This window comes from Pelophylax lessonae (genome assembly GCF_965119305.1).
Source record: "Pelophylax lessonae genome assembly, chromosome: 5".
In the NCBI taxonomy this organism is placed as follows: domain Eukaryota; kingdom Metazoa; phylum Chordata; class Amphibia; order Anura; family Ranidae; genus Pelophylax; species Pelophylax lessonae.
The window spans coordinates 547,981,597-548,008,242 of NC_138772.1; the positions used below are offsets into that span (position 1 = coordinate 547,981,597).

The following is a 26,646-nucleotide window of genomic DNA, read 5'->3' on the forward strand; positions in this document are numbered from 1 at the left end:
GAGATCTCTATTGACCGTAGTTTGTCGCGATCCCACGGGGGGGCGCAATTTTAAACCGTAACATGTTGGGTATCTATTTACTCGGCGTGACATCATCTTTCACAATATACAAAAAAAATGGGCTAACTTTACGGTTTAGTATTTTTTAAAATTAGTGAAATGTGATTTTTTAAAATTTTTCCAAAAAAATGGCGCTTTAAAGACCGCTGCGCAAATACCGCGTGATAAAAAATATTGCAATGACCGACATTTTATTCTCCAGAGTCTTTGCTAAAAAAATATATATAATGTTTGGGGGTTCTAAGTAGTTTTCTAGGAAAAAATACTGGTTTTAACGCGTGAACAAAAAGTGTCCGAAATAGGGCTGGGGCTTAAGTGGTTAAAAAAAAAAAATAAGTATAATAATAAGTAAAAAATAATGTTTTTTTATTTTTAGAACTGTTGGATTTGTTTGGTTATAGCGCAAAAAAAAAAAAAAAATATGCAGAGATGATCAAATACCACCAAAAGAAAGCTCTATTTGTGGGAAAAAAAGGACATCAGTTTTATTTGGGTACGGCGTCGCACGACCGTGCAATTGTCGGTTAAAGTAACGCAGTGCCGAATCACAAAACATGGCCTTTAAGGGGGAAAATCCTTCTGGTCCTTAAGTGGTTAAAAAAAAAAAAAAATAATAATTTTAAGCCTGAAGATTACATAAAACCCCCAAACATATATTTTCTGAAAGCAGACACCCTGGAGAATAAAATAGTGGTAGTTCCAATTTTGTTTTACGTCACCCGATATTAGTGCAATGGTTTCTGAAATGTAAAATTGCAGTAAAAAAAATACACCAAAGTTAATTTTAGTGCGCACAAATGCAATCAATTAAACTGTTTGCTAAAACATAAAAGATGAGGTTATGCTGAGTAAATAGATACCAAACACGTCATACCTTAACCGCTTAACAACCGCCTGCCACAGGTATACTGCGGCAGGAAGCCGCTCCTGCGCGAGCCGCCATAGGTATACGTCAGTCGCGCGCCTGCAGCTGGGGGCGAGCGCACGCCGCTGGTGGCGTGCTCCCACCCCCGCTCGTCAGCGGGGACACCAATGCATGGGGCAGGCGGCTCCGATTGCCGTCTGACACCCGCAATTGCTCCCCACTGAGAGAGAACGGTCAGATGTTGTAAACACAGCCGACCGTCCTTCTCCCTGGAATGATCACAGAGCGCCTGTGATCCTTCTATATAGGATCACAGGTCTCTGTGATCATTTCACAAGCCACGCCCCCCACAGTTAGAATCACGCCCCTAGGTCCACATTTAACCCCTTGATCACCCACAGTGTTAACCCCTTCCCTGCCAGTGTCATTATTACAGTAACAGTGCATATTTTTAGCACTGATTACTATAGTAATGTCACTGGTCCCCCCAAAAGTGGCAAAAATGTCAGTCAGGGATCCGATCTGTCCGCTACAATGTCGCATAATCGCAGATCACCGCCATTACTAGTAAAGAAAAAAAAAACAATAAAAATGACATAAATCTTTCCTGTAGTTAGTAGACGCGATAACTTTTGCGCAAACCAATCAAAATACGATTATTGTGATTTTTTTTTACCAAAAATATGTAGCAGAAATTGGCCTAAAATGTAAAAAAAATTAGATTTTTAAATTTTTATTTGGGGGAATGTCGTATAGCAGAAAGTGAAAAACATATATATATTTTTTTTCAGAATTGTCGCTCTTTTTTTGTTTATAGCGCAGAAAATTAAAAATCGCACAGGTGATCAAATACCACCAAAAGAAAGCTCTATTTGTGGGAAAAAAAGGACGTAAATTTTATTTGGGTACAGCATCGCACGACCGCGCAATTGTCAGTTAAAGTAACGCAGTGCCGAATTGCAAAATATGGCCCCGGTCATTAAGGGGGCAAATCCTTCTGGTCTTAAAGTGGTTAATCATTGTTTATATGTGAATTCTTGCCTGGCACCTCCAAAATCCCTCTTAGTGTTTCCATCCCTTTTCCTCCTGAGGGAGGGAAAGGGGGTGGGATCTCCCCTTTTTTCCCCCTTGTTCTTCGTTTGCCTCTCAAAGCAGCCTGGGTACAATGGACCCAGTGGGACCCATAGTAGGGTCGGCCCTGCACCTAGGGCAGTGATGGCAAACCTTGGCACCCCAGATGTTTTGGAACTACATTTCCCATGATGCTCATGCACTCTGCAGTGTAGTTGAGTATCAAGGGAAATGTAGTTCCAAAACATCTGGGGTACAAAGGTTCCCCATTACTGACCTAGGGTGATGCGGCAGGGTTGCACAGGGCAATGCGTTATGTTGAAGCTATAAAAAAATGACAGTTTAGAATTCCCATCAAGGAACCATCTAGGGTAATGTGGCGGAGTTGCACCGGGCCATGGGGTATGTTAACTTATCACTATAAAGGAGGACAGTTTAGAATTCCCATAGAGGAAACACCTCAGGTAATATGTCGGGGTTGTATTCCGGCCTCTTATTGTCTGTTCTCGGTTTTCTATCCACATCTGGTGATTCACGGTTTTGTGATGAGTCTTATTGATTGCGGCTCAATTACCTTGTTTCTTTAACTAGCAAACCGGGGTGTCTATTTCACCTAATGTAATAAATGTCTACGGCTGTTCTTCTCGCTGGCCGCTCCAGTAATTAATTAGAATGCACTCCAGGAGTGTCGGTCAGTTGGACGGAGATTTGTCTGGATGAAGAGCTAGCTGAAGACGTGATCTGCTCCAGAATTGGATGTTCTATAGAGGCACCAGGAAGGTTCTCCATACACAATGCTCTGCTACTTGTTGGCGGAATTGATTGAAGGTACAGGACCAGCTCGGCCTTTGTGCACGCAGGAGATCGATAGATTTTGTACGCATAGTGCCCGATAACAGAGAATTTAGGATAACAATATCTGTACTCAGATTCCAATCTTCATATTCCAGGACAAAATACCGCCCAGATGTCGGGTGTTACTTCAGCAGGGGCCCATCGTCTTTTTTACAGATTATTAAAGCGGAGTTCCACCCTGAAAAATTTTTTTTAGATAAAAATACCCCCGGGACAGTCAGGGCTAGTGCAATTAAGCACCGCTAGCCTCTGAACTGTCCCCGGTTTCACTTACCTTTTAGAAGAAATACTTACCTTGAAAATGTCTTGTCCAGCGCTGCCATCTCAGGTGTGGGCAGCTGAAGCCGGAGCGTCCTCTTCGGTGACGTCGCAGTCCCAGAATGCCCTGCACCGGCCCTGCTCGTCACTTCTGGTGCAGGCGCTTCATCCCTGCACAGCTTCTGGGCATGCCCAGAAGCTGTTCAGCAGGGAATGACGCATTGACTTCTGGGATCAATGACGTTCATCCCCAGGAGTCAATGCAGGGAGGAAGTGACGGCGCAGGCCGCGGCCGCAGAGGGAGGAAGAGGGAGGAAGGTAAGTATATTTTCTTTAAAAACAAGGTAAGTGAATCAAAAAAAAATTTTAATTATCCAATTGTTTTTCAGGTAAGTTAAAGCAAGCAGACCGTGAAAAGTTCATTTTGAGGGTGGAACTCCGCTTTAAATAGATATGTGATCCATGTATAGCAGAACTTCCACCAACACCTTTTAGATTAGAACAAAGTAAATGGGGAAGGGTTATGACATTTGCCTTTTTTTAGTGGTCTTTGTTCTATGTTGGGAAGATTTTGCTACTACATATCAGAGCTTCCCCCCTGATGGCTGGTAACCTAATGACTGTTGGGGTAACTGTAGTAGTGAAGGAAATACAGACCCACATAATAGATAAAGAAGAAGCACGGAGATCATTGCACTGCAGGTCCTCAGATACAGCTTCATCTTCAGTAAGGAGAACAGTGAGCAGCACAGTAGTGACATGATCTGATGACTAGAGGGGTAATGATAGAGACAGATAAGAACAGATTCACTGAATGGATGAAGCAAAAGCAGTGGGATCCTTGCACTGCAGGTCCTCAGGTACAGCTTCCTCTCCGTCAAGGAGAACAGCGAGCAGCACAGTAGTACCATGATCTGATGACTAGAGGGGTAATGACGGAGATAGAGCAAACACAGATCCACAGAAGGAATGAAGACAAAGCATCCCCTAGCGTCTTTCTAACCAAAGACACAACAAAGCTCCTAGTTCACTCCCTGGTCATGTCGCGCCTCGACTACTGCAACTCCCTTCTCATTGGCTTACCTCTACACAGGCTATCCCCCCTTCAATCCATCAGGAATGCTGCCGCCAGACTCATCCATCTTACCAATCGCTCAGTGTCCGCCGCTCCTCTCTGTCAAGCCCTCCACTGGCTTCCGCTCACCCAAGTAATCAAATTCAAAATACTAACAACATCTTACAAAGCCATCCACAGCTTAGCCCCCAACTACATCACTAGCCTAGTCTCAAAATACCAACCTTATCGCTCTCTTCGTTCCTCTCAAAACCTCCTGCTCTCTAGCTCCCTTGTCACCTCCAGGACTTTACCAGAGCCTCTCCAATCCTGTGGAACTCCTTACCCTTATCTGTCTGATTATCTCCTACTCTATTAGCTTTTAGGCGATCTCTGAAAACCCTCCTCTTCAGAGAAGCCTATCCTACCCACACCTAACAACTCTACCTCCACTTTATCCATCTGCCCATCCCCCTCGGTTACTGCCTTTTGTTTCACTTGACCCTCCCTTCTAGATTGTAAGCTCTAAAGAGCAGGGCCCTCTGATTCTTCCTGTATTGAATTCTACTGTAACTGTATTGTCTTTCCCCACACTGTAAAGCGCTGTGCAAACTGTTGGCGCTATATAAATCCTGTATAATAATAATAATAATAATAATAAAAAGCAGGAGAATCCTTGCACTGCAAGGAAGTACAGCTTCCCCTCCAGCAAGAACAATGATCAGCACAGTAGTGACTATGATCTGGTGACTAGAGGGGTAGTGATGGAGATAGAGCAAGCACAGATCCACTGAATGAATGAAGCAAAAGCAGGGGATCCTTGCACTGCAGGTCCTCAGGTACAGCTTCCTCTCCAGCAAGGAGAACTGTGAGCAGCACAGTAGTACCATCATCTGATGACTAGAGGAGTAATGAAGGAGATAGAGCAAGCACAGATCCACAGAATGAATGAAGACGAAGCAGGGGGATCCTTGCACTGCACATCCTCAAGTATAACTTCTCCTACAGCAAGAACAATGATCAGCACAGTAGTGACTAGAGGGGTAGTGATGGAGATAGAGTAAGCACAGATCCACTGAATGAATGAAGCAAAAGCAGGGGATCCTTGAACTGCAGGTTCCTCAGGAACAGATTAATCTCCAGTAAGGAGAACAGTGAGCAGCACAGTAGTGACATGATCTGATGACTAGAGTAGTATATGAAGATATAGCAAGCACAAATCCACCGAATGAATGAAGCAAAAGCAGGGGATTCCCTGCACTGCAAGTCCACAGATGCAGCTTCCCCCTCTAGCAGGGAGAACAATGAGCAGCACAGTAGTAACATGATCTGATGACTAGAGGAGTAATGACGGAGATAGAGCAAGCACAGATCCACAGAATGGATGAAGACGAAGCAGGGGGATCCTTGCACTGCACATACAAGTACAGCTTCCCCTCCAGCAAGAACAATGATCAGCACAGTAGTGACTATGATCTGGTGACTAGAGGGGTAGTGATGGAGATAGAGCAAGCACAGATCCGCAAAAGCAGGGGATCCTTGCACTGCAGGTTCCTCAGGTACAGCTTCCTCTCCATCAAGGAGAACAGTGACCAGCACAGTAGTGACATCAGATGATCTCAAAACTGCAGATATAAAGCTATGAGGAGACACAACAGGAGTGCCTAGGCACTGGAAATCCACTGATCTTTTTCAAAAGGAAGTCAGGGCAAAAGGTCAATTTTTCCAGGGGATCCTTGCACTGCAGTTCTCCAGGTACAGCTTCCCCTCCAGTAAGGAGAACAATGATCAGCACAGTAATGACATCCACCAAATCTCACTCCAAATCTGCTGAGACTAGCAGTCAGAGGCAGCAGTGCCTTAGATGATCCCACACTACAGATATACAGCTATGATGATACAGAACAGGAGTGCCTAGGCACATGAAGCAAAAGCAAGGGATCCTTGCACTGCAAGTACTCAGATACAGCTTCCCCTCCATCAAGGAGAACAATGAGCAGCACAGTAGTGACATGATCTGATGACTAGAGGGGTAATGACGGAGATAGAGCAAGCACAGATTCACAGAATGAATGAAGACGAAGCAGGGGGATCCTTGCACTGCACGTCCTCAATTACAGCTTCATCTCCAGCAAGAACAATGATCAGCACAGAAGTGACATAATCTGGTGACAAGAGGGGTAGTGATGGAGATAGAGCAAGCACAGATCCACTGAATGAATGAAGCAAAAGCAGGGGAATCCTTGCACTGCAAGTCCTCAGATACAGCTTCCTCTCCAGCAAGAACAATGATCAGCACAGTAGTGACTATGATCTGGTGACTAGAGGGGTAGTGATGGAGATAGAGCAAGCATAGATCCATGAATGGAGGAAGCAAAAACAGTGGGATCCTTGCATTGCAGGTTCCTCAGGTACAGCTTCCTCTCCATCAAGGAGAACAGTGAGCAGCACAGTAGTAACATGATCTGATGACTAGAGGGGTAATGACGGAGATAGAGCAAGCACAGATCCATAGAATGAATGAAGACGAAGCAGGGGAATCCTTGCACTGCACGTCCTCAAGTGCAGCTTCCCCTCCAGCAAGAACAATGATCAGCACAGTAGTGATATGATCTGATGACTAGAGGGGTAGTGATGGAGATAGAGCAAGCACAGATCCACTGAATGAATGAAGCAAAAGCAGGGGATCCTTGCACTGCAGGTTCCTCAGGTACAGCTTCCTCTCCAGAAGGGAGAACAGTGACCAGCACAGTAGTGACATCACCAAATCTCATGCAAAATCTGGTGAGACTAGCAGACGGAGGCAGCAGTGCCTCAGATGATCTCACACTGCGGATATACAGCTATGATGAGGCACAACAGGAGTGCCTAGGCACGGGAAATCCACTGCTCTTTTTTAAGAGGAAGTCAGGGCAAAAGGTCGATTTTTCCAGGGGGATCCTTGCACTGCAGTTCCCCAGGTACAGCTTCCCCTCCAATAAGGAGTACAATGATCAGCACAGTAATGACATCACCAAATCTCACTCCAAATCTGCTGAGACTAGCAGTCAGAGGCAACAGTGCCTTAGATGATCCCACACTACAGATATACAGCTATGAGGATATAGAACAGGAGTGCCTAGGCACATGAAGCAAAAGCAGGGGATCCTTGCACTGCAAGTCCTCAGATACAGCTTCCCCTCCAGTAAGGAGAACAATGATCAGCACAGTAATGACATCACCAAATCTGCTGAGACTAGCAGTCAGAGGCAGCAGTGCCTTAGAATTAGATGATCCCACACTACAGATATACAGCTATGAGGATATAGAACAGAACTGCCTAGGCACATGAAATGCACTGCTCTTTTTCAAGAGGAACTTGGGGCAAAAGGTAGATTTTTCAACGTACTGCTAAAGCACAAATAACATTTCCGAATGTCCTCTATAAACATAGCAAATCTTCACTTTTGGAGTTGAATTTCACTTTTAGGGGTAAAAACTAGAATTTTACCCATTTCCTACTCCATCCAAAACTAACAAACCTTTAGATATATTGCACCCGGCTGAATATAGATGCCTGTTTGCTAAGCTTTAGTGCTACAGCTACAGAAGCATGCTATTTATTTTTTTTTCTCTTGCGATATTGTCTCTCCTCCACAAGCCTACACAGCAGGCCGACCTGCCCCGCGCTTTCACAATAGTGCTGCAAAATGTTCCCTGTCCATTAGGAGCACTTTGCAAATTGTTATTGAATATGCCCAACAATGGGCCTTCCATTCCCTCTGACCTTCTCCCCGGTATTCAGCTTCTGATACAATACACAACCACCGTCTGTTCTGGTAGACAGAGAATTTTCTGTATTGTGGAATATCTATTGTACTCTGCCCTCCGCTCTGTGTGCTGCCAGGTCGGTCACATGATGCTCGGCTGGGTCAGTCGGGGTCTGCAGGCACCTAGTACTCAGTATTATAGGAAGGATGACCACAAACAATGCATATCTGAGCTGGTGGTATCGGTATATTTACAGCAATTTTCTGAACTGTCTCCGTACTTAGCATGGAGCTCCTCATGCCCTCCTTGTCTTGCAGGCTGTGACTTCTCAGTGCTCAGTGGTTAGTAACTTCCATCCTGCATAAATAAATGTGATGTGCCAATGTGATTTTTTTAATGCATTGTTATAGGCTGCAGAACCACTTCCTGCCCAGCCTATAGCAGAATGACGCCAAAGCGGGGAGTTTCATTGTTCTGACACTAGATGTCATATGACGTCCTTGAGAACAAGCCTATTGCGCTCCAAGGGGGCGAGCAGCACAGCGATTGGCAGTACGATGTGTCCCTCGCACACACTACATCTCTGATCACGGTAAATAGCCTATGACGTAAGTTCTTTACCATGTGATCAGCTGTGCCCAATCAAGGCTGATCAAACTGTAAATAGGAAGTGCCCATTTTCGGCATTCCTCTCCTCACACTGACAGTGCGTGAGGAGAGGAGAGCCGATCAGCGGCATTCCTGAGTGGAGACATCTGCACTGATAATCAGTGCAATGAATATCAATGCAGCCCCATCAGTGATGTCTGTCAGTGCCAATCAGTGATGCCCATTATTGCACACCAGGGCCATCTTTATTATTAATTGGACCCTGGGCAAACATTTTCTTGTGCCCTCCCGAATCCACTTATCAACTATTTGCAGGCAGTGCAGTCTCAAGGGGAAGCTGCCTTGGGCCCCACAACAATGACTGGGACCGGGGCAGCTGACCCTTTTGCCCTGTGTTAAAGACGGCCCTGGTGCACACCAGTGATGCCCACTAGTGCCCATCAGTGCTGCCTTTCAGTGCCCATTAGTGATGCCTGCCAGTGCCTATTAGTGAGGCCTGCCAGTGTCCATCAGTGCCACCTAACAGTGCCACTTATTAGTGCACATCAGTGCCGCCTATTAGTGTCCATCATTGCCACCTATCAGTGTCCATCAGCGCTCATTAATGCTGCATATCCGTGCCACCTATCTGTGCCCATCAGTGCCGCCTATTAGTACATGCTATCAGTGCACATCAGTTCTGCATATCATTGCCCATCAGTGCTGCATATCAGTGCCACCTATCAGTACCCATCAGTGCTGCATATCCGTGCCACCTATCTGTGCCCATCAGTGCCGCCTATTATTACATGCTATCAGTGCACATCAGTACTGCATATCAGTGCCCATTAGTGCTGCATATCAGTGCCACCTATCAGTACCCATCAGTGCTGCATATCAGTGCCACCTATCAGTACCCATCAGTGCTGCATATCAGTGCCACCTATCCGTGCCCATCAGTGCCGCCTATTATTACATGCTATCAGTGCACATCAGTTCTGCATATCAGTGCCCATTAGTGCTGCATATCAGTGCCACCTATCAGTACCCATCAGTGCTTCATATCAGTGCCACCTATCCGTGCCCATCAGTGCCGCCTATTATTACATGCTATCAGTGCACATCAGTTCTGCATATCAGTGCCTTCTATTCATACCCATCAGTGCTGCATATCAGTGCCACCTATCAGCGCCCATCAGTGCTGCATATAATAGCCTCCTCATCAGTACCACCTCATCAGTGCCCATCAGTACCACCTCATCAGTGCCCATCAGTGCCACCTCATCAGTGCCCATCAGTACCACCTCATCAGTGCATCCTATCAGTACCCATCAGTGTAGCCCTTTATTAGTGCAGCCTGTTAGTGCCCATCAGTGCAGCCTTATCAGCGCACATCAGTGAAGGAGAAAAATTACTTATTTACAACATTTTATAACAGAAGCTAAGAAAACTTTTTTTTTTTTCAAAATTGTTTAGCAAAAAATAATAAATCCAGTGGTGATTAAATGCCAGCAAAAGAAAGCTCCAGGTGTCTCAAAACAATGATACAAATTTTGTTTGGGTAAAGTGTTGCATGACTGCGCAATTGTCATTCCAAGATTGACAGCGCTGAAAGCTGAAAATTGCCCTGGGCAGGAAGGGGGTGAAAGTTCCCGGTATTGAAATGGGTAAATAGTAAAAAAAAAATAATGCATTACTGTGGCGTGCTGCATTTTTATGCAACAACCTTGTATGGTGTAAAGAAGGCAGACAGAGGACCACTGTAACCATGGACCCCGTGTGTGATCAATGCTGATCAATTCACCTGATATGAACCTTACTGTTCCTCCATATCATTGGAAGTCTCCCTGTCTTATCTGATTGGTTAAAAATCACAGACTCTCTGTATAGCTAATTTATTACCAATGCTGACTATACAAACAATCGACCACTAGAGGCACAATCCACAAATCTTTATATAAAATATGGAACAGCAAGCGTGGAAATAGGTGGAATTCAGAGCAGTAATGGTGGTCCAGGTGCCACCCAGGCCAATTCTGAGATTCCTCTCCTTCATGTAAAAAACATCATTTTTTTTTTTGTGCTAGAAAAATACTTAGAACCTGCAAACATTATATTAAAAAGGGGGATTTTATTTTATTTTTTTTTGGGGGGGGGGGGGGGGATGATTTTTGCTAGGAGGGGATTTTTGGAGATGGGAGAGGATTTCTGCTCAAAGGGGAAATATGGGGGGTAAAGGATTTGTGCTAGGAGGGGGGATGGTGGGGGCAACGATTTTCGTTGGCTTGGAAGTTTCAGCAGGGAGGGAGGATGGTGGGGGGGCAATGATTTTTGTTGGAGTGGCAGTTTCAGCAGGGAGGGGGGATGGTGTGGGGGCAACGATTTTTGTTGAATTGGAAGTTTCAGCAGGGAGGGGGGATGGTGGGGGGGCAACAATTTTTGTTGGGTTGGAAGTTTCAGCAGGGAGGGGGGATGGTGGGGGGGCAACGATTTTTGTTGGATTGGAAGTTTCAGCAGGGAGGGGGGATGGTGGAGGGGCAACGATTTTTGTTGGGTTGGAAGTTTCAGCAGGGAGGGGGGTTTCTAGTAGTGATCGACCAATATTGTTTTTTTAAAGCCGATACCGATATTTTGGCCACTGAATATCGATATTGGCCAATATTTTTGTACATTCAAAACTGTATTTATTTTTTTTCTTGACAGGTACTCTTGTGGAGGGATCTAAAAGACCACAAACCCCTCCTCTGCACTTAAAAACATTCAAAACGCCAAGTTTGGCTGTTTTGAATGCTGTCATTTTTTTTAATCTGGCGCCGAGTACCCGGAAGTGATGTCATGACATCTCTTCTGGGTTTTTACATGGAGACCCCATCAGAAAAGAATGTGGCTTTGATCAGGTCTTCGGTGGCAGTGCAGGCTGGTTGGGACGGGAAACCCGGGCGAGCCACAGAAGGTGGCGGGAGGGCTGGGATGTCTCCTTCCGCTCCTTGTAATGACAGCCGAGCAGCTTCTCAGCCGCATTGGTTGTCATTACAAGACAGCCGACCGTCGGCTATGGACGCCGGTACCGGGGTGATGCCTCTAGCTGCACTTTCCCATAATATTGGTCACCTCTGACCCGATTCCGATATATCGGGGAAAGTTCATATCAGCCCTCGATATATCGGATTTGACGATAATCGGTGGATCCCTAGTTTCTGGGGTTGAGCTGTACTGGAAGAGGGGGAGTTTTTGTTTGGGTGAATTTTGGCTTGAAAAGGGAATTTATGCTTGCTATTTTTTATTGGGGGGGGGGGGGGGGGGTGGCACATAATGCTTATACATTAAGAGGGGGGGTGCAATTTTGCATCCTCGCCCTGGGCACTAGATGACTTGTCCCGCAACGATTCACTGCAATAAAAAAAAAAAAAAAAGAAAAATTATAAAATTAAACCTAAATAATGAAATCACATTATTAAAAAAAAAAGTGGAGATAGTTGGCCCAGCCACAGGTGGCTCCCAGGGGGCGGAGTTGAATGGAAGACCTCCCTCTGCCACACTTTGCTAGGGGCTGTTATTGCAGCCATGGAGGGGCATTTCCCTCTCATATGAGTCACTCTGCAATGTATGTAATCTTATCTTCCTGCTTTTCCCCCTGCAATGCGTGTAATCTGAACTTCCTGCTTTTCCCCCTGCAATGCGTGTAATCTGATCTTCCTGCTTTTCCCCCTGAAATGTGTGTAATCTGATCTTCCTGCTTTTCCCCCTGCAATGCGTGTAATCTGATCTTCCTGCTTTTCCCCCTGCAATGTGTGTAATCTGATCTTCCTGCTTTTCCCCCTGCAATGCGTGTAATCTGATCTTCCTGCTTTTCCCCCTGCAATGTGTGTAATCTGATCTTCCTGCTTTTCCCCCTGCAATGCGTGTAATCTGATCTTCCTGCTTTTCCCCCTGCAATGTGTGTAATCTGATCTTCCTGATATTCACCCTGCAATGCGTATAATCTGATCTTCCTGCTTTTCACCCTGCAATGCGTGTAATCTGATCTTCCTGCTTTTCACCCTGCAATGCGTGTAATCTGATCTTCCTGCTTTTCACCCTGCAATGCGTGTAATCTGATCTTCCTGCTTTTCACTCTGATCTTCCTGCTTTTCACCCTGCAATGCGTGTAAAATGAACTTCCTGCTTTCCCCCCTGCAATGTGTGTAATCTGATCTTCCTGCTTTTCCCCCTGCAATGCGTGTAATCTGATCTTCCTGCTTTTCCCCCTGCAATGTGTGTAATCTGATCTTCCTGCTTTCCCCCCTGCAATGCGTGTAATCTGATCTTCCTGCTTTTCCCCCTGCAATGCGTGTAATCTGATCTTCCTGCTTTCCCCCCTGCAATGTGTGTAATCTGATCTTCCTGCTTTTCCCCCTGCAATGCGTGTAATCTGATCTTCCTGCTTTTCCCCCTGCAATGCGTGTAATCTGATCTTCCTGCTTTTCCCCCTGCAATGTGCGTAATCTGATCTTCCTGCTTTTCCCCCTGCAATGCGTGTAATCTGATCTTCCTGCTTTTCCCCCTGCAATGTGTGTAATCTGATCTTCCTGCTTTTCCCCCTGCAATGTGTGTAATCTGATCTTCCTGCTTTTCCCTCTGCAATGCGTGTAATCTGATCTTCCTGCTTTTCACCCTGCAATGCGTGTAATCTGATCTTCCTGCTTTTCACCCTGCAATGCGTGTAATCTGATCTTCCTGCTTTTCACCCTGCAATGCGTGTAATCTGATCTTCCTGCTTTTCACTCTGATCTTCCTGCTTTTCACCCTGCAATGCGTGTAAAATGAACTTCCTGCTTTCCCCCCTGCAATGTGTGTAATCTGATCTTCCTGCTTTTCCCCCTGCAATGCGTGTAATCTGATCTTCCTGCTTTTCCCCCTGCAATGTGTGTAATCTGATCTTCCTGCTTTCCCCCCTGCAATGCGTGTAATCTGATCTTCCTGCTTTTCCCCCTGCAATGCGTGTAATCTGATCTTCCTGCTTTTCCCCCTGCAATGTGCGTAATCTGATCTTCCTGCTTTTCCCCCTGCAATGCGTGTAATCTGACCTTCCTGCTTTTCCCCCTGCAATGTGTGTAATCTGATCTTCCTGCTTTTCCCCCTGCAATGTGTGTAATCTGATCTTCCTGCTTTTCTCCCTGCAATGCGTGTAATCTGATCTTCCTGCTTTTCCCCCTGCAATGCGTGTAATCTGATCTTCCTGCTTTTCCCCCTGCAATGTGTGTAATCTGATCTTCCTGCTTTTCCCCCTGCAATGCGTGTAATCTGATCTTCCTGCTTTTCCCCCTGCAATGCGTGTAATCTGATCTTCCTGCTTTTCAGGTTCTAATTTCAGAAAATCAGCTTTTTATTTGGCAATACATCAGCTACTTGGAAAAGGTACAAATTAATTTGTATCATTTCATATTTACATGATTGAAAGCAATAAAATGAAGGAAAGATATTTTGTAGCCAATAAACATTATACATTTTCTTTATTAGATGAGATTTGAGGTTTGAGTTTATCTAGAGAAAGACGCTGATTGCGGAAGGGGCAGAAGACACACAGAGAAGAGATTAGAAGATATTTGGTGGGCAAATTAGAGCTTTGACCAGACGACACAAAAATCTCTCTTTTCTGGTAAAAAAAAGAAAATCTGCGATTTACCAGAAATATAGCGAATATAAGAGTGCAAAGCAGGCCACTCATACAAAAATGTGTAAAAAAGAAAAATCAAAAGCAACAGATATTCTGTTACCTTCATAAAGCTCGATTTTATAAAAAGCCAAAAAAAATGCCCCACCGGCCAATAAGGAAGAAGTACTATGACGTAACACCTGAGGAGTGGTAATACCAGGAGAGAGGAGGTAACACAGGAAAAGGAGCGGTAACACCGGGGGAGAGGAGATAACACAGGAAAAGGAGCAGTAACACCGGGGGAGAGGAGGAAACACAGGAGGTGCAGTAACATCGGCAGGTGGAGCTGTAACACCAGGGGGAGAAGGTAACACAGGAGGAGGAGCAGTAACACCAGGACAAAGGGGGTAACACAGGAGGAGGTGCGGTAACACCAGGACAGAGGGGGTAACACAAGAGGAGGATTGGTAACACAGAACAGAGGAGATAACACAGGATGAGGAGCGGAAACAACAGGCAGAGGGCGTAACACATCTGGAGAGGAGGTAACACAGCAGGAGGAGCAGTAACACCAGAGGAGAGGAGGTAACACAGGAGGAGGAGCGATAACACCAGAACAGAGGGGGTAACACTGGAGGAGGAGCGGAAACACCAGGGAAGAGGGCGTAACACAGGAGGAAGAGTGGTAACACCTGTGGAGAGGAGGTAACACTGGAGGAGGAGCGGTAACACCAGGACAGAAGGGGTAACAGGAGGATGAGCAGTAACACCTGGGGAGAGAATGTAACACAGGAGGAGGAGCGGTAATACCTGGGAGGAGGAGGTAACACAGGAGCAGTAGCATCAGGAGAGAGGAGGTAACACAGGAAAAGGAGCAGTAACACCGGGGGAGAGGAGGTAACACAGAAGGAGCAGTAACATCAGGAGGTGGAGCCGTAACACCAGGACAGAGGAGGTAACACAGGATGAGGAGCCGTAACACCAGGACAGAGGGGGTAACACAGGATGAGGAGCAGTAACACCGGGGGAAGAGCAGTAACACCCGGGGAGGAGCAGTAACACTGGGGAAAGAGCAGTAACACCGGGGGAGGAGCAGTAACACCAGGGGGGAAGAGCAGTAACACCGGGGGAGGAGCAGTAACACTGGGGGAGGAGAAGTAACACTGGGGGAAGAGTAGTGACACTGGGGGAAGAGCAGTAACACCGGGGGAGGAGCAGTAACACCGGGGGAAGAGCAGTAACACCGGGGGAAGAGTAGTGGCACTGGGGGGAAGAGCAGTAACACCGGGGGAAGAGTAGTGACACTGGGGGAAGAGCAGTAATACCAAGGGGGAACAGTAACATTGGGGAGGAACAGTAACGCAAAGTGGGGGGAGAAGTAAGACTTGGGGAGGGAGTAGCAGCAACCGTGGGGGAGAAGCAGTAACACTGGGGCATAACATCTGAGGAGTAGTAACAATGGAGGGGAAACCGTAACACTGGGGGGGGAGCAGTAACACTTGGGCACAACATCTAAGGAGCAGTAATATTGGAGGGGAAGCCATAACACTGGGAATTAACACTGGGGGGAGCAGTAACGGTAGGAGAGGTACAGTAACACCAGAGGAGCAGTAAATAACACCGGGGGGGAGGATCAGTAACATCAGAAGGGGAACAGTCATACTGGGAAGGAGCAGTAACACTTGGGGGAGGAGGATCAATAACACTGGGAGAGGAACAGTCATACTGGGAAAGGAGCAGTAACACCTGGGGGAGGATCAGTAACACTGGGAGAGAAACAGTTATACTGGGGAGGAGCAGTAACACCTGAGGGAGGATCAGTAACACTGGGAGAGGAACAGTCATACTGGGGAGGAGCAGTAACACCTGGGGGAGGATCAGTAACACTGGGAGAGGAACAGTCATACTGGGGAGGAGCAGTAACACCTGGGGGAGGATCAGTAACACTGGGAGAGGAACAGTCATACTGGGGAGGAGCAGTAACACCTGGGGGAGGATCAGTAACACTGGGAGAGGAATAGTCATACTGGGGAGGAGCAGTAACACCTGGAGGGAGGATCAGCAACACTGGGAGAGGAACAGTCATACTGGGAAGGAGCAGTAACACCTGAGGGAGGATCAGTAACACTGGGAGAGAAACAGTCATACTGGGGAGGAGCAGTAACACCTGAGGGAGGATCAGTAACACTGGGAGAGGAACAGTCATACTGGGGAGGAGCAGTAACACCTGGGGGAGGATCAGTAACACTGGGAGAGGAACAGTCATACTGGGGAGGAGCAGTAACACCTGGGGGAGGATCAGTAACACTGGGAGAGGAACAGTCATACTGGGGAGGAGCAGTAACACCTGGGGGAGGATCAGTAACACTGGGAGAGGAATAGTCATACTGGGGAGGAGCAGTAACACCTGGAGGGAGGATCAGCAACACTGGGAGAGGAACAGTCATACTGGGAAGGAGCAGTAACACCTGGGGGAGGATCAGTAACACTGGGAGAGAAACAGTCATACTGGGGAGGAGCAGTAACACCTGGGGGAGGATCAGTAACACTGGGAGAGGAACAGTCATACTGGGGAGGAGCATTAACACCTGTGGGAGGATCAGTAACATCAGAAGGGGAACAGTCATACTGGGAAGGAGCAGTAACACCTGGGGGAGGAGCAGTAACACTGGGAGAGGAACAGTCATACTGGGGAGGAGCATTAACACTGGGAGAGGAACAGTCATACTAGGGAGGAGCAGTAACACTGGAACAGTCATACTGGGGAGGAGCAGTAACACCTGGGGGAGGATCAGTAACACTGGGAAAGGAACAGTCATACTGGGAAGGAGCAGTAACACCTGGGGGAGGATCAGTAACACTGGGAGTGGAACAGTCATACTGGGAAGGAGCAGTAACACCTGGGGGGAGGACCAGTAACACTGGGAGTGGAACAGTCATACTGGGGAGGAGCAGTAACACTGTGCCCCCCTGAGCCCATGGTTCAAGAGACAGCCGTTCCGTCTGCACCCTCTATAGGCTCAGACTGAGGGATATTTTCGTCATCTGGTCTTGCGTTAGGTCTAGTAGCGGGTCTCGCACTGGGCGATAAGGCTGAGGTAGGAGTTATGTAGAAAGAAGGAAGATGGTTATTCTAGAGGGGAAAGCCGCTACATAGACGGTTCACAACCCTACCATCATAATCTTCAATATAAGGCTTTGGTTTCTTTCTGATTTTGGATTTCTTCTTCCTTTCCAGGAGCTCTTTTATGTGGCGGTTCACTGGGAAACAAAGACAGTGATGAACACAAGGGAACATGATGGAACAGGACATCAAATGGCTGACACAAGCAAAATGGCAAACAGAACCAAAACGAATAACCAAAACAAAATGGTGGACAGAAACACTCTAGAGACTTGCTAGCTGGACCAGTGAGCTAGTGACTCAGTGGGATATCATGATGATGGGGATACAGAAGTATACATTGATCATGTCACTGCAGCACTGGAAGGCGCATGGATCCAATCATCAGAAGAAAGTACTCCATAGTGGAAAGTACAATGAGGGAATTTTTGGACACAATGGACATGAATGTTTATGTGGAACATAAACTTGAAGGCGTATGAAAAGCAAGAGATGCCAACATCTTTTACAACCGCGTACACGGAACTCCATAGGAAATTTTTGACCTGAAGGTTTGAGGGGCTTTTCATGGCCAGAGGTAATTAAAGCCTGGATGTCCAGACCAAGTTTATTTGCGTTGGTGTGCATCAGTTAACGTGACAATAATTCTACGACCAAGTTTCTTACCCAAATACTTTTTACACCTTTGTTTAAGGCCCAGCGATAAAAACTAACCCTGCAGTGCCCCCAACACATATTTGAAGGGTTAAATGCTAATTTATTCTAGGGGTAAGGGAATAAGTAATAATACTTACCTTATACCTCACTCCTGCAGGCTTCCTCCTAGCTGAAAAACTGGCCTCCTGAAGCTTCCCCACTCCACCATTCAAAGGCTTCCAAACATCATCATCATGTACAACGGAATACTGGCTTCCAATGGAGCAAGGAATTTTGGTACTTATCTGTACTCAGGGATTTTTTTCTCAGAATAGGTGCAGGAACTTCCCCTTTTGGAGTTACCCCTTGCCTCCACCCCTACCAGCCTCAGAGCATCTTTTCTTTGTTCCACACCCTACCCACCTCCCAGTACTACCCCTTTTGGAGAATACACAGCCAAGTAACATTTGTGGTACAAAGTAATTTGTATGAAATATGTTAATGATAAGAAGAAAAGAGGGGGGCGTGGCCGGCAGCCGACGGAGATGGCCGCGTGAGTGAAGAGCTCTAACACTCCCGGTCTCTCCGCAACGATTCCAGCGACGTGGGTGAGCGACTCCGACTCCAGTGGCCCTTAAGACACTTGCGGACACTACAGGCGACCATGGGAAAGAGAAAGGACCGCGGAAGACCTCGTAAGTTAACGGACTTCTTTGCCTCAACCAGCACTCCGAGGTCCCAAAATGGCGCCGAGGCCTACCCGAGGGCTGGAAGCGCCGGAGCCTCGGGCGGATCACCTCCCGGGATCGGGGGGGATCCGAGCTTAAGGTCATCCTCCGCTAGCAGCAAGTCCTCCCAGGGGGGATCCCCGTCCCGCAGCCCACAAAAAGCGGCCCCTAAGCGGTCCGAAGCTCACCGCTGCGCTGGGGACAATAGCGCGGGCCCTAGCTCTCTGGACAGCACTTTAGAATTTTACGCCAATATAAAGGACTTTCCCACGACGGGACAACCGCTTACGGATGTCACCATGAAAGACATGCTAATGTCCATAAATGGCGCTTTTCACAGGGAAATAGTGGCCTGTGTCAACGGCATAAAAACGGAGGTGGTGGACCTGGGAGGCAGGGTGGATCACATAGAAAATAAAATGGAGGAGTTTTCTATAGCCCACAATGAACTAGTAGATGATCATAATGCGAAGGGGGATGAATTGGAGACCCTAAAGAGCAAGATGGCGGACCTGGAGGACAGGGCCCGCCGTAATAATGTGAAGCTGAGGGGGGTCCCAGAGTCAGTCCCCCCTTCTGAACTGCGAGCATATGTACAAGCCATGTTGCTGGCTCTCATTCCGGACATACCGGTGGTAGAAGCGGTGGTGGATCGTGCACACCGCCTGCCAAAGCCGCAACATCTACCCGAGAAAATCCCAAGGGATGTTATAGCACGTATACACTTTTATCACATTAAAGATGACCTCATGCGCTTTGCAAGGAACACCTCCCCACTTCCAGCACCGTATCATGGATTATCGGTGTACGCAGATCTATCTCAATTTACCATGGCGGCTCGGAAAAAATTGATCCCTATGACCAAGCTACTCCGTAACAACCAAGTAAAATACTCCTGGGGATTTCCTACCAAACTCCTCATTGTTAAGGATGGTCGCACGCATGTCATCCGATCAGTGGAGGAAGGGTTTGCCCTGACCAAGAAATGGGGTCTCCTACCGGACCCACAGGAATCCTCTACCGGAGTGGAACCCTCTCGTTTGGAGCCTGAGTGGCGGCGGGTCAACAGATGAGTTTATGGCTACAGCATCGGCTTTAGGGCTAATAGTCACATGGGTCTCATGCGGATAATCAGCCCCATACGGTTTCTTCTTTGTGGCCAACTTTGTTACTTTTTCTTTTCGTTTTTTTCTATTTGGTCTGCTTTGGAGGATTTGCTACCTGGATGAGTCGGAGTCCAGGAGTGACCGGGTGATTGGAGCTGAACCCCCTTCACCTGTGCCTGCGATATTATCGCATGATGGGGTATACCCCATACCCTTCGTTAAGTGTTTGCTTTCTCTTTTTTGTTCTCTTTTGTTGTGTCTCACAGTTTTTTAGCCTCAATGACTGCTACGATGCTCTGGAAACTACCACTCTAATGACCAAGGACAGAAACTCTGGACCATGTTTACAACGTCAGCAATGGTATGTGAATGCACCTATACGTGTGAACTGTAAGTACTGTCTCCTTCGACCTAGCCTGTTCCCTCTGTTCCCGCCCGGGAGATATTTTTGCCTTTTCTCACCTGAAGGATTTTTTCTTTTTTCTCATTACTTTGAAATTAAGGACTGCCATGTGGACCTATCTTCTCTTATCCTGCTTGTAAATGGTTATTAATATAGTTTCCATTAATGCTCACGGTCTCAATAGCCCCTTCAAGCGCAGGTCTCTTTGGCGGGAGGCCCGTGCTCTCAGGGGCGATGTTGTGTGTGTACAGGAGACCCACTTCGCACGGTCCAAGTCACCTAAGTGTTCTGACAAGCTATACCCGCATGTTTTTACCTCTTCTGGTGACACTAAGAAAAAAGGAGTGCTCATTGCGATTAAAGGCTCCGTGGCCTTTCAGTTGCATGACATAGTCACCGATGACGCAGGACGATCTTTAATATTGATCTGTGACATTAATAATATTACCTATACAATTGTAAATCTATATGCTCCCAACCAGGGACAACTCAGGTTTCTGAGGGCGCTTGTGAAGAAGGTGGACCGTGTGAAGAGGGGTCTCACAGTGTATTGTGGGGATTTTAATTGCATTGGGGATGCTCAGTTTGATTGCTCTCCCGCCCAGGGAAGGACGAGGGCTACCCTTCAAAAGTTTCTGCATTCCTCTAATCTGTATGACGTATGGCGCTGCCTTAACCCTGCAGAGAAGGACTTCACTTACTACTCAGCCCCTCATGGATCCTATTCGAGGTTGGATCTATTTGTGGCTGACTTGCAATTTCTGCGAGTGGTTGAAAAATCTACAATTCACACAATGTCCTGGTCTGACCACGCTCCGGTCTCTGTGGCAGTCTCGGAGCCCCATATGACCACCCCAGTCCATCTGTGGCGCAATAATGCTTCCTTGCTCCGGGACGTGGGCCATCGGGAGCGGTTGGGTGGTCGGATCCGGGAATACTTTGAACATAATGACACTCCGGGGATGGATGTCTTCACGCTTTGGTGTGCCCATAAGGCATTTGCTAGGGGAATCTTGATCCAGCAGGCGTCTAGAGTTAAGAGAGAGAGGGCCCAGGCTATGAAGATGCTTCTAGAGCAATTGCGCTCTCTGGAGGCCGCTCATAAATCGGACCCTATTCCTTCTAAGCTGGAAGAGCTAACAGCCTGTAGACAGCTGGTTAGGGATAAACTTTTAGAGGACCATCAGAGACTTCTATTCCAAACTAAGGCACGTTACTACTCCCAGGGTAACAAATCAGGCAAGATGTTGGCCAATTACTTGAAGAAAAGGCAGCAAAAGGCTAAGCTTTCTTCTATCAGGGATCCTAAAACGAATTCACTGGTGCATCACCCAACTGCAATCGCTAATGCCTTTGCCAATTACTATACTTCATTGTATAACCTTAAAGAGGACGGCAATACTCCGCAGCCCTCGGATTCCCTTATTGCTTCATTCCTAGACTCTTTACGACTTCCCACTGTGTCAGAACATATGTTGCAAACCTTGAACTCCCCCATAACGGAGGAGGAGGTGCAGAAAGCTATATTGTCAATGCCCTTAAATAAATCCCCTGGAGCAGACGGCTTCTCGGCCGAGTATTACAAGGCGTTTCAGCATACCCTAACCCCGTATCTCTGCAAATTGTTCAATGCGGCTGCGCAGCGCTCCTCCTTCCCGGAGGAAATGCTGCAGGCAGTCATAGTTGCACTCCCCAAGCCTGTTAAATCACCCGATGCGCCCCAAAACTTTCGCCCCATATCCCTCCTGAATTCGGATCTAAAGCTATACGCGAAAATATTAGCAGTACGATTGGCGGAGGTGACTCCCGGCCTGGTCAAAGAGGATCAGGTGGGATTCGTGAAGGGTCGGCAGGCACCGGATGGAACTAGGAGAATGCTGGATCTATTGCAGATCGCTGAAAAACGAAAGGTGCCCTCGGTGTTCCTGACGTTAGATGCTGAAAAAGCGTTTGACAGGGTGCACTGGGGGTACCTAAGGGCGACCTTAGCTAAATTCGGGATTCAGGGGCCTATGTTCTCTGCGATTTCGGCACTCTACACGACACCTTCGGCCAGGGTGTTTACATCTAGTGCGTTATCAGAAAAATTTGCAATCACTAATGGTACGCGCCAAGGGTGCCCGTTGTCCCCACTCATCTTTTCCCTAGTAATGGAACCCCTGGCAGAGGCCATTAGAAGCGACCCGGGAATATCTGGAATTAAAGTGGGGGGCAGGGACCACAAAATTGGGCTTTTTGCGGACGATGTGATTCTTACTTTGACCTCCCCGATGACGTCTCTTTGCAGCTTGCAGCGCCAACTAGATGCATTTGGAGCCATCTCCTACTATAAACTGAATGTGACTAAATCTGTGTGCCTGTCGACCTTTCTATCCGCTAAGGAGCTGAGGTTGCTCAAAACTCAGTATCCCTTTCAATGGTCAAATAAATCACTCCCATACTTAGGTATATCTTTGGTGGCTCCGACATCTCAAACATACCAGGTCAATTTCTCTAAATTGTTATCTACAGTAATGGAGGACCTAACACATATTGCATCTTACGAGCTGTCCTGGTTGGGGCGTATAGCTGCGCTCAAGATGTTGGTGCTGCCGAAGATTTTATATTACTTTAGGACAATCCCGGTGGTGATCCCATCATCCTTCTTCCGTAACATGGACAAAATGTTCAGGAAGTTCTTATGGGGGGGCAAAGTACCGAAGATTCCGTATTCTGTGTTAATTAAATCCAGGGCTAAGGGGGGGACAGGCTTCCCATGCCTTCGGAAGTACCATTCCGCGGCTTTGTTAGACCAGGCAAAAGCCTGGTTCGATCCTGAACCAGATAAACTTTGGGTACATCTAGAAAGGGCAGTAGTGGCAAATAAGGACCTCCCTGCCCTACTGTTGGCATCACTAGCGAAACGTGAAGTTTACACCCCCGATTTGGCCTCTCTTAGGGCTACTCTAGGGGCCTGGGGGGAGGTGCAAGCATTGACAGGGATCCCTAGGACTAAGATGACCTTGAGGTTAGCAGCTTATGAATATCTCATTCCTACATTGAGGATTCCTCCTGGGGAGCTACCGCGATCTGCCACATATGGGGAACTGCGTGCTAAGTGTTCGGACAAGCCTTCCTTTTTTTGGGCCCAACTGCATCACTACCACATTAAATACCCTGATCCAACAATTGAAGTACCCTCGGAAGTATGGGAATATATGCTCAATGGTTATCATAAGTCGAAGGGTCTTTCGTGGTTCTATCATACACTGCAGAACCAATTTAGAAATAGCAAGTCGGCCTCCGTGGCAGCCTGGGAGGCAGAGTTGGGGGAGGAGTTTTCAGAGCGGGACTGGGAGGTGGCTGTCCGCGCTGGCTATTCCTATTCCCACTGCACTACTCACTGGGAGGTGGCACTAAAAATTCTCCAACGCAGCTATTTAACTCCTGTGAGATTGAGGAAAATGTTTAAAGATATTGCCCCTACCTGCTGGAGAGGATGCGGGGAATCGGGAACGCTGTTTCATCTTTTGTGGCAGTGTAAAAGACTCCAGAGCTACTGGGCGGCTGTGTTCGCTCTACTACGGTCATTGACCGGGGAACCGATTCTGATGTCCCCAGCTCTGGCCCTCTTGAACCTGGGGATCCAAAAGATTCCTCCCCTCCACCGAACATTAGCTGCCCATGTCCTGACAGCAGCGAGACTGACAATTACAGCAGCTTGGAGGTCTGACGCTGCTCTTACGACATTGGAGGTTATCAACAGGGTACGTTCTCAATACTCTTATGAGAAATTTTTTGCTAATATGCATGGTCGAAGTTTGCAGTTTGAACAGGTATGGAGTCGTTGGTCACTGAAATACCCGGGGTAGGGCTAGTCCTGCACCGGGGAATTTCGCCACGCTTATTTCTATTTGATTTTGAATGTTGACTAGTTACTGTATCTGAGGCTAAGGTTAATGACTGTCCAGTTGATAGTCTGGTATACCAATATGTTGCTTACTCAGTTGCACAAGGGTTGAAGAGTATTTGGCGGTGTAAGTGCCCACCACCTTGGACTCTCATTAGAGAATAGGGGAGGGCCCCGGGGGTCAGTGCCCGGACCTTGTGGGGTGTAGCGGGGGGCCGAGCTGGGCCACAGTATTGTTCCCGTCAGGGGTGGCCGGGCTTGGCCTTCCTGCTGGGCCCCTGAGGGAGTTTCGGGTCTGGGGCTGGTCTGGGGGGTGTATTATAACACCGACTGTTGGTGGAGCCAAGTGTGCAATGTTAATCGTGATTGTTACTTTCTTCAACCAGTGTACCTGTATATGATGTAATTGTTATTTGTTCTTTTTGGAAACACCTAATAAAAACTATTGGAAAAGATAAGAAGAAAAGCAGTAAAACTGATTATTTGCAGCCAAGAAGAATAGACCCCCCCAGCAACAATAGATCCCCTTAGAAACAATAGAGCCCCCCAGCAACAAAATACCCCCACCCCAGCAACAACAGGTGTTACCAGGTCTCAGATGTGAATGGGGAGCAGGTGTGTTACATTTGGTGTTATCGCTTTTACTCTCTCATACTGGTCACTGGAAGTTCAACATGGCACCTCATGGCAAAGAACTCTCTAAAGGATCTGGAAAAAAAGAATTGTTGCTCTACATAAAGATGGTCTAGGCTATAGGAAGATTGCCAAGACCCTGAAACTGAGCTGCAGCACGGTGGCCAAGACCATACAGCGGTTTAACAGGACAGGTTTCGCTCAGAACAGGCCTCACCACGGTCGACCAAAGAAGTTAAGTACACGTGCTCAGCGTCATATCCAGAGGTTGTCTTTGGGAAATAGACGTATGAATGCTGCCAGCATTGCTGCAGAGGTTGAAGGGGTGGGGGGTCAGCCTGTCAGTGCTCAGACCATACGCCGCACACTGCATCAAATTGGTCTGCATGGCTGTCGTCCCAGAAGGAAGCCTCTTCTAAAGATGATGAACAAGAAAACCCACAAACAGTTTGCTGAAGACAAGCAGACTAAGGACATGGATTACTGGAACCATGTCCTGTGGTCTGATGTGATATTCTGGCCTTATGTTTTCTAAAGGCCAAAATGTATCCTGCTACTTGAAAAAAAAAATCCCAATAAGTGTATATTGATTGGTTTGTGTGAAAGTTATAGCATCTGCAAACTATGGGATAAATATTGAAATTTTTTTCTATACTACTAATGGCGGCGATCAGTGACTTATAATGGGACTGAGATAGTGTAGTGGGCAATTTGACACTAACTGACTGTCAGGAACGCTCCTTGTGCGCACCAAAGTGCGCAGGCTCGAACCTCTCCTTTGTCCATATAATGGCTAATAGGCGTTCGCCAATGCGCACGCATATGCACACACGCATGCGCATGCAATGACCTTTTTGGTCTTGGCGCCAACACGGCCTATTTAAGGGTGGCTGGTTCATTTACACTTTGCTGTCTTCTCTGCAGCTTCTCCTGTGTTCCTGCACCTGAGACCTGTTGTATCCAGTTTGATTCCCGTTTGATCTCATGGCTTGTCTCTCACCTCGCTTGTCTACTGCCCGCCCTGACCTCAGCTTGTTTGTGACCACTCTTCTGCCTTATCCTTGTCTGTTTATCTGCCACTGGATCCGGACCTGTTCACCTCCTGGCGGGGCAATCCAGAGGACTGCGACCTGGTGCTATACATGCAGTGAAATCCATCCTCACCATCAGAGGCTCTGGTGAAGACCGGTTGGCACTTAGATTCCGCACCTCAGGTTAGCCTGTGTTTACTGCCTGGGTGAATTGTCTGTGCTCCATTCCTCGGTGAGTTAGAGGCTAAGTGGTTAAATGTGTACCTAACTATAAATACAGTGTGCTGTTTTTACTAAAGATCTCTTTGGAGGGATGAAAAATTGACAGATCGCTCCCTCCCTGAAGAGCTCTGTGTTGTTTACCAACATAGAGCTCTAGACTGTGATTGGACACAGCTGATCAGCAGGCCATGAATCATTGGCCAGGATTTAATAATGGCCTCACGCTGTGTACAATCACAGAGGATGCTGGGTAGGTGGCGTGCATGCGTGAGCCCTTAACCTGGAAGTAGGCAGCAACGTACCCATGCGTCACTTTGCCTACCGCGAACACTTGCCTGCAGTACATTGCAGGTGGGCGGGCAGTCACCAAGTGGTTAATACTTCATTGTGCCATGTATGCTGGCTTCAGCTGTCACTGTGCCTCTGTTTGCGTAGCATGGTGACAGCGGAGGGCCACAAGTTTGTTTTTAAATAAACCCATGTAATCACCTTAATTGGCTGTTATGGTGCAACCACAATCGTGAATGACACTTATTGGTTTCCAAACTGATGGGGCAGGAAAAGAGCCTTCAAAACCAGCCTGATCCCAGACCTAGGAGCGCTCATAGTCTTTCTATAGTTTAGATTGGGGTCTCCAAACTTTCCAGTACAAACTCCACATTGAGTACATTTTTCAATAATAATGGCCCAAAAAAGATCAGTTTTATAAAAAAAAAAAAAAAAAAAATCAAATTTAAA

The 26,646-nt window shown here is 47.1% G+C and overlaps 1 protein-coding gene across 2 annotated transcripts in view; it reads right to left on the bottom strand.

Annotated features, from left to right (window-relative positions):
• ARHGAP39 (Rho GTPase activating protein 39) overlaps positions 1 to 26,646 on the bottom strand; it is a 257,679-nt gene that overhangs the window by 81,412 nt on the left and 149,621 nt on the right. Inside the window, exon 5 of one of the 2 annotated variants that reach the window (XM_082257585.1) lies at positions 17,311 to 17,397. The exons of the other annotated variant lie outside the window; for it this stretch is intronic. Coding sequence (XP_082113711.1) covers positions 17,311 to 17,397 — 87 coding nt within the window. The remainder of the gene's footprint in view (positions 1 to 17,310; positions 17,398 to 26,646) is intronic. 2 annotated transcript variants of the gene reach the window in all.